Here is an 11,164-nt window from a genome sequence, read left to right as displayed (position 1 = left end):
TGCAGATTCTCATGTCATTGCCAGATGAGCTCAAGCCCTGGCCAAAATCACATTAATTGCACCTAGATTTATTATACTCATCTGAAGAAGTGGGCTGTGCCCATGAAAGCTCATGCTACCATCTATATGTTTTGTTAGTCTTTAAGGTGCTACCAGACTATTGTTGTTTTTTAAATATTTCCTGTTACAGACTAACTTGGTTACCCCTCTGAAGCTAATTAATTGTGAAGAAATCCCGAGAGTTGGCAACACTGCAAACAGTCAGAAGTAAAAGTCGGCAAGTTTCTATCCTAACACCAGTGTAGCAACTGAACAATGGCAGTGTTTCCGTGTTAACATTTTCCTGGTATTAAAGGAGACTAGAAATTGGTTTATACAATCTTTCAGAAGGCGAACCCGTGGCTACTAGATCCTGAATAGTGTCATTTTGCCAGTTTTATTTACAAATGCACTTCAGTTTGTTTGTCAAAACAAATGCTGCTTTTGAGCATTTGGCTAAACAAAATAGGCAAACTTTATTTTAAAGTAACCAGCTATTTTTTCAATATTAAACCAAGTAAATAAAACACATTCTGCTGTACTTTCAAGCAGAGCTCAGTTTGAAGCTGGTGGAGCCTGGTGCAAGTTTCCGCTCTGCAGTCACAAGGCTTTTAAATTGACAATGCTCAAACAAGTGGCCAAAAAAATACTGCAATGTGCTAAGGTGAGCTCAACAACAAGAAGATGAGCTGAGGACAAGCACCTAAGGAAATAAGATTGATCAAAACTAAGGTTGTGATGGAGCTTATTAGGAATAAGTACTGCAGGAAAAATATTTAAATCTTATTTTAATTTTTCCAATACAATCAAAGGGTTCTTTTCCAATTAAAAACAAAAAGCTATGATCCTGAGCCTGCAAAGATTTACACATTTTATTTTTGTCTCCATGAACATGAACAGTCCAACTGAAGACAATATCTAGTGCATAAAAGGTAAGCACAATACATAATGTTTTGCAGGGTTGAATCTATACCAGATTTTTGGTAGCAATGGCTCTCAATGAGGGGTATACAGATATTTACCAGGGGGTAAGCAACTCATCTACATATTTGCCTCATTTTACTACAGGCTTCATGAAAAGAACTAGTGAAGTCAATACAAACTGACATTTCATACGATTTGTTTATATTGTACTACTCTATACACTGAAAAAAGTGAGTACAATATTTATATTCCAATTGATTTATTTTATAATTGTATGGTAAAAATGAGAAACTCAGCAATTTTTCAGTAATGGAGTGTTGTGACACTTGAATTTTTATGTCTGATGTTGTAAGCAAATAGTTTAAGTGACATGAAACTTTGGGTATACAAGACAAATCAGGCTTCACACAACAGAAAAGTTGCTCAATGTACAGCTCCCATGTAACTGAGAACAGAATCTGTCCCTGGTTATTTTTAAGTTATTCTTACTTTTATTAGATGAGTAATTATACAATGGTAAACATTTGCAAGATCTAGGATTATTCAGCACCTCTGATAATCAGCAAGTCTAGGCTTGAGAATGGCTTGAGAAGCTTTGATCATTAGGCAGCTAGGTTTGAATATTTTAGCCTTAATTTTTTTAATTATTTTTGTTCTCACTCTCAGGGCTAATTCAATTTAATTTTACACAGTTGTTAGCAGGTTACAAGGAGATTCTTGTGTCTTGTCTCTGCCAGAATTACTAAGACTGGCTTTTGAGGAATCCATTTCCAGACTGTTCTAACTCAAGCAGAGATACTTCCATGAATGCCAATTTTATCTGAAAGGGAATGGCGTATTTCAGTAGAGATCAAGTCTGAGTCCGGACTGCTGAGATCATGACAATGCAGCCGCTCAGCATTGGAGCTTCCTCCTTCCAGATGTTCTATCCTGTTACCTGCAGGCACCTGTCTGTAATATATGGAAAGACAAAGTATTGTTATCGAGGAATTTAACTGAGGAGGCATGCTGCAGATCTCTCATAAACAGAATTAGAGTTTCTAAAAATTATAGATTATATTTTTCTAACACAAAGGGATTGCATCCAACAGGAAGTAACTGTTTTGGACCTCATTAAGATGGTTAAAGATGAATTAATTACTGGACAGTAAGCAGATCTGCTGATGGGGTCAGGAGTGGAAGAGAGGGGAGAGAAGAGGGCAACTGCTCTGGGGCCCAGCAATTCAAAAGGAGCCCTGAGACCTTTAAATGGAGCTGGAGCCCTGGGCAATGTGCTCTGGGTGGTGGTGAGGGTTGGCTGAATAGAAGCAGGGTTCCCTCTAAGCTGCACGCCTGTGCAGCTGTGCACAAGAAATGTTAAGCCCACCCACCTCATTTGCAGAGCCGTGCAGCAGCACTCACCACCGCTCATGTTCCTATTGCAATCGAAGGCTGGTGGTGGTGGTGGTGGCCTGGTGGGTTCTGGCCAGGCCACGTGGTGGCTGGCAGCTGCTCCCAGTGAGGCTGTGCTAACCTCAGTGAGTGGAATGCCATGGTTCCAGCTCCGGCGAGTGGATCCCCTTTAGAGGGTTTAGTTGCAGGGCACAGCCAGGCTCCCTCACATATCAGACACCTGTAAAGCGACTTTCCTTCAAGCCTAGACCATACTGCATTGCCCAAGACTCCTCTGAGGGAGGTATGGTGTGTAAAAAAAAATCCTAACCAATGACTGACTGCAAACAGTCAAGGGATGAAATTAGGTTTCCCACACGGTGGTCAAAGAGGTGATAGGGAGCAGTGTCATTCAGTGCATGTGGAAATGAGTACAGTATGTATATGGCTAGCTGGTGGCAAGTTGCAGAATGGTAGATTCATTCTGAGGTGGTTTCATCTCTTGGTTAGAGCTTGGGACCGGTAGGCAGGAAATACAAAAGGAATAAAAGTATCATTACATGCTTTCTGAATGCTTGTCTAAAATGGATCTGAAATCTCTCCCTGATGATCTGTGTTAAATATAAATATTTTCCATTAGCTTTCTGAAAGGGAAATACACTTAAGAGCTCTAAAAAAGTTGCTACTCACTACTTCAGAAACCAACTAAAACTTTTAGTTTTCTTAAGGGAAAAGGATTACAGTGAACATCTTATTAATATTAGGAAACTAGGATTAAATAGAGAGCTTGGGCAAAACAACTTCATGTATAGAATAATAAATGAGATAAAGAGAACAATATATTATTTGGGGTAGGTCATTGAAACAAACAGTAAGAATGGGTTCAAAAGACCCACCTTAGTTTTTCTTCTGGATAAGAAAAGAATTGAAACAGCAGGAAACCAGGTAGCAGGTAAATCAAAAAAGAGATGTGGTGGGCTGTATAGACTGCCTTGTTCCTAACATTTCTTAAGGTATTTTCTAACATCTAGAAAAGCAATATTCAAGATGAATGTATAATGCTAAATAAACAATCCATTACCTACTGTTCCTTTCAGTTATCAACACTTGTGGTTTGTACAAAATGCCCTGGAATGCTGTTACCATAGCACTTTCAGTAGGTTATATCAAATATATCCAACACTACAGATAATATGGCAATATTTACACTATTACAATATTGTAATACCGCACAATACATATCCTCCATGTTCTTTCGCAATAGCACCATATAAAAGCTTTCCTAATGTTTAGCCTTTTCTGAGCAAGTCTTTCAAGTACTCTGTTACCAAGAGGAATCTCCCTTTCATGAGAGACTATTACTTGTACACAATTTTCTCCTGCCAGTTCTTAAGGCACAGTAAATTAAAGGGAAAGTGCCTCTGTAACCATGTAATTTTATGTTGATTTCCATGTGTTTCTTGTATTATTGTGTTATTTGGAAATTAACTTATCTCCTGCTTTGTGGTTTCTTTGGGAAAGCTGCCTTTTTGTGTTGTCGTTGCCTTTTGTTAATGTGCCAGAGACCTTCCGGTGCTGATATTCTGACTGTATTATTACTCCCTTTTACTACTATATTATATTATTGTTTGTCTCTGCCTAATTGCTGGTCTGAACTTTTTGCCTCCTAATCAGCTTACGAAAAGCAGTGGGCCCAGCCTTCCAAATTCATCCATGTTTGTACAAGGTTGTTTGCCCAAAGAAATCAGCAGCAAGCAAAGTAAACTAAATGTGGACTGCATCAAATAAAAACCTTACTTAGGCAAAGTTCAAAATCTCCTGTAATACTAGGTCTGTGAACAAAGCAGTGCTATGTGTGAATGGGCATTGCTTTCTTTTAGTCAGGCTTTGTCACTAGAATGATTTATATCATTAGGTTGTTGTAAAAAAGAACATTCATGTTGTATTCCATAGTGCTGCTTAAGTGTTACTTCAGGAGACTGCAAAACACGTTTTCTGATAAGTCTATGTAACAGTCACAGAGGTTATAAAAATGAAAGGCTAGATCACCTAGTCCACCTACTTTTCCTGAAGAGTTGATCCCTCCTTTGCCAAATCTAGTTTTACATAAATGATGAACTGCATAATGCTAACATGAGCCAATTTGTGATCTCTCCCTCAATGTACCCTACTTTGTCATATAGACTTATGAGACAATCAATTGTGCTCAGCTGTTTCACTCAGTAACTCAGAACATGATTAAGAACATAAGAACAGCCATAATGGGTCAGACCAAAGATCCATCTAGCCCAATACCTGTCTTCCAACAGTGGCCAATGCCAGATACCCCGGAGGCAGTGAACAGAACAGGGAATCATCACGTGATCCATCTCCTGCCATCCATTTCAGCATCTGACAAACAGAGGCTTGGGACACTATTCCTACCCATCTTGTCTAATAGCCATTGATGGACCTAACCTTCATAAATGTATTTAGTTCTTTTTAAAACCCTATAAAAGTCCTGGTCTTCACAACCTTATCTGGCAAGGAGTTCCACAGGTTGACTATGCGCTGCATGAAGAAAAACTTCCTTTTTTTTGTTTAAAACCTGCTACCTTTTAATTTCATTTGGTGACTCATAGTTCTTATGTTATGGGAACAATTAAATAACTTTTCCTTATTTACTTTTTCCACACCGGTCATGATTTTATAGACCTCTATCATATCCTCCCTTAGTCTCCTCTTTTCTAAGCTGAAATGTCCCAGTCTTTTTAATCTCTCTTCATATGGGACCCATTCCAAACCTCTGATCATTTTGTTATCCTTTTCTGAACCTTTTCCAATGCCAATATAACTTTTCTGAGATGAGGAGACCACATCTGTACGCAGTATTCAAGATGTGGGCGTACCATGGTTTTATATGAAGGCAATAAGATGTTCTCTGTCTTATTCTTTATCCCCTTTTTTAATGATTCCTAACATTCTGACTGCCGCTGCATACTGAGTGGATGTTTTCAGAGAACTATTTACAATGACTACAAGATCTCTCTCTTGAGCAGTTATAGCTAAATTGGTCCCCATCATATTGTATTTATAGTTGGGATTATTTTTCCAATGTGCATTGCTTTAATATTTATCAACATTAAAGTTCATTTGCCATTTTGTTGCCCAATCACTTAATTTCGTGAGATCTTTTTTGAAGCTCTTAGGTCTTAACTGTTTTTGGTCTACTTTGATCTTAACTGTTTTGAGCAGTTTAGTATCATCTGCAAATTTTGCCACCTCACTGTTAACTCCTTTCTCGAGATCATTTATAAATAGGTTGAATAGGATTGGTTCAAGAAAAGACACATGGAGGATACCACTAGTTACTTCTCTCCATTCTGAAAACTTACCATTTATTCCTACCCTTTGTTTCCTGTCTTTTAACCAGTTAAAAGAGATTGCCTCTCTTACACCGAGCAGTACTTTGGTCTTCTAGCAGTCCCATTGAAAAAAATCGTTCTTTTTTCTGTTATACATTGGGAGGTTCCTCCCATTTTTTCTCCACTCTACTCATCCGAAGAAGTGGATTTGCCCACGAAAACTCCTGACACACACACATATATATATATATATATATATATATATATATATATATATATATTTGTTAGCCTCTAAGGTGCCATAGGACTACTAATTTTTTGTTTGTTTAAGTTACAGACTAACACAGCTATCCCTCTGGACTATCTTTACGTCATGAGGAAGTTCTATCCAGGCCTGCTCAGCCTGAAGGACAGTAGCTGCAGGCTTTGAGGTTAGGGAGGAATACTGAAGTAAAGGAAATGGAGCATTTTTCAGGACAGGATGTGGAAAACAAAGCAAAGTAAATTGGGCCAGTACTTAAACCACTGAATTAACAGAGTTCCATGGATTTCAGGGCAGCTGTAGTGGTTTAAACCATCTGATAATTTAGCCCATTCATACATTTAAAGCCAAAGAGGACTAATTTGACTACCTAGTTTGATCTTCTGCATAAAATAGTCCATAAGATTTCCCCCAATTACTTGTGGGTGAATTAGAACAACTGATGTAGAATTTACCATATTCCTTGGTAAGTTGTTCTTCCAGTGATTAATTATCCTCACTTAAAACTATATGCACCACTGCCAGCTTGCATGTCTAGCTTCAGCTTCTAGCTGTTAGATTTTGTCCTCATAGACAAAGCACAGACCAGGTTCTGGTCTTCAGGTAAACTGACTTGCTGGGGGTATCAGACAATGTGTCAGGGGGCTCTACAGACTTTAAATCCCAGGCTGAAAGAAATGGGACCAAGGTGCCTGTTCAGAGACAACTGACAGCTGGAGATCTGAGAGGGCACCATGGAAGTGGAACAGAAGCGTAAAACGGTGAACAGGTGTAACTTGCCAATTATAATGTGACTTAAACGTATCAGGTTGTTTGTACCTCATCTGAAGCACAACAGTCTTACTTACTTGACTGGTGTTGAACCAGATCGAGACATATAGAGCAATATAAGGAACAGAAACAATACAAATGCAGCAAGTCCAACCCAAAAGGCGATGACAATTGAATCTGTTAAAAAAGAAGAAAGAAGAATGCAGTATCAATGACACAGTATCAGATAAAAATATGTAGATAAAACTGATTATCTCAAAACATTTTAAATCATTGAATTAGCTAAACTGCACACCACCACTGAATGGTATTATTCTCTCTATTCAAGATGGGGAAATTGAGGCACAACATAATCAAGTGACTATCCAAAGTCTCATAGCAAACCACTATGTGGCATATCTGTAGAAATAAAGTAATCCTAATTCTAGCCATTGACTCTGTTCATTAAGATGACCAGCATTACATATATATTTGGGGAAGCAATATATTCCACTTACGAGGGGTGTGAGACTTTTATCCATTTGCAGATTACACAACTCAGTTTCTACCACAGACTCACAGAACACCAATGTATATGCCAGTTTTTCATGCATCTAAGTGGGCTCCCAAAGTTTTGTTGGCCTTTAAGGTGCCACTAGACTCCTTGTTGTTTTTGCTAAAGCAGACTAAGGGCACATCTAGACTAAGGCTTTTTTCCAAAATGAGACATGCAAATTTAGAGCTAATTTGCATATCTTCCATCGCACTTTTGAAGGCGGGTCTTTTGAAAGTGAAAGTAGTCTGGATGCGTTTTTTCAGAAAAACAAACAAACCCTTTTTTGAAAAACCACGTAAACCTTTTTTTAGGAAGAGCGTTTTTTTTAAAAAGGGTTTTTTTCCCGAAAAAACTGCATCCAGACTACTTTCACTTTCGAAAGACCCGCTTTCGAAAATGCAAGTGGAAGATGATATGCAAATTAGCACCACATTTCCATATCTCCTTTCGAAAAAAAAAGTAATCTAGACGTGCCCAGATATTCCTGAAACATATGTAAGTAGCTAGTTCCATGACTAACATTCTTACTTACTGAAGCTGGACAATCCCTTTTTTCCCTTCAGTTTTGGTTTGTGTTGGATTTATGAATGCAAACTGCTAGACGCAATGCACTGTTCTTCTTCATTTCAAGCCCTTGAGGCTTGCTTGGAGTGTGAACACTCTCTTCCAATTCAGGAGCCTCTCCCTCTGCCCTGCCATTTTAAAGGCTTACTGGGGAAGGGGCTAGGTATTTTAATGTGCCAAGGTGATTCAGTCCCCAGCAGCAGCCACTAAAATCAGAATAGGCTGAAACTGATGTAAAATCCTCCTATGTCACAGCCCTTCCCAGCTGGAGGACAAGCCCAGGGCTTTTTAAATTTTACAGTTTTAATATTATCATTTGCACTACAAAGAATGTTTCTTGTATTGTTGTTACACGTATAAGCAAAAGTCTTTCAAGACTATCATTTATTCCTTGTAGACAAGATCATTGATGATAATGTGAAAAGTTGTATTAACCTTAAAGATTGTACTTTTATATTTCAAAATGTCTTTGGTAACTGTAAATTAACAGGAACCAGTAATATATTTTTGTCCATTGTCATTTTCCATAGATTCTACCTATCCAATACATGTTAGTTTTAAATTCATCCTGGTGAATTTATCCTTTGACTTCCACTGAATAAAGCTAGGGAGTTACACTAGGAATGAACTTGGTCTATCATGTCAAATAATAATTTAAGATTACATTAGAGTTTCCATTTTGAGTATAATAAATACCTTTCTCCAAACAGAGTTAATACAATTGGATAAAGAGAATTACATTTTATTTGTTCATCAACTAAAAATATCAAAATACCAAAGGGTAAAGGAATGTACTATCATGGCCATACTATGATTCATACAACCATTTTGGTCATAAGTTTTCATAGCACCCAGTGATGACCTTTATAGTGCATCATTTTTGTAACTGCAATAAACATCAATATGATTAGATATGAACAAGAGATAAAAGAAATTAAAAAGTATGTGTGTTCAGCTTCTTGTTCCTGGCTAATCAAAATTTAACTTCTCCAGAAACTTACACCAGTTTTAATGCAAGGATGGTATTCCATGAAAAAACAACCATTACTGACAAAAAAAACTACATAGTGTAACAAAAGGCTATTTTGCTATTCTATCATGCAAACAGGAATACACCAATCTACTGATAAACATTTTAAAATAGGCTTTTACATAGATTTGTTTTTAACAATTTACTATCTTTCCAGTTATCTGGGTTAATATACAAATCTCTCTCAAATGTATATATTGTAGAGTAAATGAAATAATATTGCAGTATTAGTATTAACCTACAATAGAACCCAATTAGTGCTGAGTTGAAAAACTCAAGATGCTCATCTGTACAAATTACATATCTATAGCCCAGTAAATAGCATTATGTTACAGAATGCCACACAACAGTGAAGATATTAAGGGAGATTATTCAACCTATTTTATTTATCAAACTCTTCACATACTAAATCAGCAACTGCTACTTACTATGCGATACTTACATTTATTAGCCTTCAACTTCCTTTCATCTATAGGTACTGGATCCAAATAGTCCCAGTAATATTCATAAGACAAATAATACTCAGATGAGTTTGTTCTGATAGCCATTTCAATTGTGCATTTGAATCAGCTCAGAGCTCCACTCTAATTATCTTTTATTTTCCACCACACTTCAGTGTTCTCATATAAAGATTGCATAATTGATGCCTGTGTAAATCATTCTGGAAGTCTTCATATCCTGAAACCCAAGGACTGATTAGATACCAGAACCTTTTAGCAGAAATGACAGTCAGGCTATGACAGACACCAAATGTAATCCTCTCTAGCTGGTGGGTAATTATATACTATCAATTCCCACCCTGCTTTGTATTAACGTGAGTGCCAAGTAAACAGTAACAGAATGGACAAAAGCCAAACTGATAGGCCCAGTGAGTAACTAGCAACAATGAAGCCCTTGGCATGAAAGAGATATTCTTGACCTACTGAAAAAAGCTCTGCTAAAAATTAATGACTCTATGACACATATTGTGAGATGACATTCCATATGTGTTAAGAAAATGTTTATTATAAGAATGAGAACTGAAATATGCTTTATGCAAGATGGTTCATGTAAGATATCACTGGAAGGGTTATGATTTACTGAATATGATTATCCCATATGTATGCAGGTATTATTTTTGTAGATGAAGTTAAGAATATTGACCTGTGTATCTAGACTTCATATTTGCTGCTCTGGGTCATTCCCACTATTGCCACATCAGGGGCTACAATGGACTTGATGGCTCATCAGCTACTACACTGGAAAGTAAAAAGGCTTGGCCTTCCTGGGAAGAGAGTCTATAATGCTTCACCTGACACTAACCAACTCCTTGTTCTTATGAACTGTTCCAAAAGGAGGTGGGAGAATCAAAGGTTTCCCTGACTTATGGAAATTTTATGTAAGGAAAAAAAGAAAACAGTGATTGTCTTCAGCTTGTTTTACTTCTGCCTTCCCACCCCAAAGAGAAACCTGGAAATCTGGAAATAAAAGTGTAAGAGAGTGGGGGGGAGGAGAGAATTGCTGGCCACAGGCCAGAAAGAACACCTCTGACTGAAAGACTTTACCTGAAAAACTATTTTGGGTGAGAAATTATTATCCGTAACCAAATCTGTAGTAAATCTAGTTTAGATTATGCATTTTGCATTATATTTTTAGTAATTGCTTTGTTCTGTTTGCCACTTCTTTAACTGCTTAAAATACATGTCTTCTTAGTTAATAAACATATTTTTGTTATAATGAATGTAACCCAATTTATGTAATTTCTAGGGGGGAATGGGAGAGGCTGATATACCTTCTTTCACATTAAGGAAGGAGGGAAATGTCATATAACTTTGGGTTTATATGCAAAGGGGAATGGACAACTGGGTACCATAGTAAGTCCCATAAGCTGAGTCTTCTCAGAGCTGACCTCAGTGTCCGTACCTTCTGCAACTGGCTGTGGCCCTGCTGTGAGCTTTGCTGGAGGAGACCTTAGTGCTTAGTGCTCAAAAAGACAGGGTTTAAGGCAGGGGCAGGCAAAATACAGCCTGCAGGCTGGATCTGGCCTGCGGGCCAGCAGGAGCCTCAACCCTGCCTGCCCTGCTCCGACAAACTGCCCTGTGTGTTTCTCAGAATGCTGTGAGCACAGGCAGAGGTTTCATGCACTGCCCCCTTCTCCAGCACAATCTCATAGCTGCCATGTTTCTGGTCAATGGGAGCTGTTTGCAGGACAGGCTACATGTGAAGTACTACTCCCCTGGGCTTGCAGTGTTCAGAGCAATACACATGGCTCTAAGCGGCGTGCAGGAGCTTGGAAGGCTGGCCGGGAGCCCACCCACGTACACACCTCCTGGCTAGAGCCTGTG

At 38.1% G+C, this 11,164-nt stretch overlaps 1 protein-coding gene across 1 annotated transcript; it reads right to left on the bottom strand.

The window, feature by feature from the left end:
- Positions 1-811: 811 nt before the first annotated feature.
- On the bottom strand, positions 812-11,164 carry MRAP (melanocortin 2 receptor accessory protein). The gene is made up of 3 exons (XM_006126058.4): positions 9,283-11,164; positions 6,789-6,888; positions 812-1,914 (listed from the first exon to the last, which is right to left on the bottom strand). The coding sequence occupies exons 1-3, from the start codon at positions 9,386-9,388 to the stop codon at positions 1,749-1,751; spliced, it is 372 nt and encodes a 123-aa protein (XP_006126120.2). The 5' UTR covers positions 9,389-11,164; the 3' UTR covers positions 812-1,748.

The sequence above is a fragment of the Pelodiscus sinensis genome, chromosome 1, assembly GCF_049634645.1.
Source record: "Pelodiscus sinensis isolate JC-2024 chromosome 1, ASM4963464v1, whole genome shotgun sequence".
In the NCBI taxonomy this organism is placed as follows: domain Eukaryota; kingdom Metazoa; phylum Chordata; order Testudines; family Trionychidae; genus Pelodiscus; species Pelodiscus sinensis.
The sequence above is the reverse complement of the archived record's forward strand: the minus strand, read 5'-3'. Positions and strand labels throughout refer to the sequence as shown.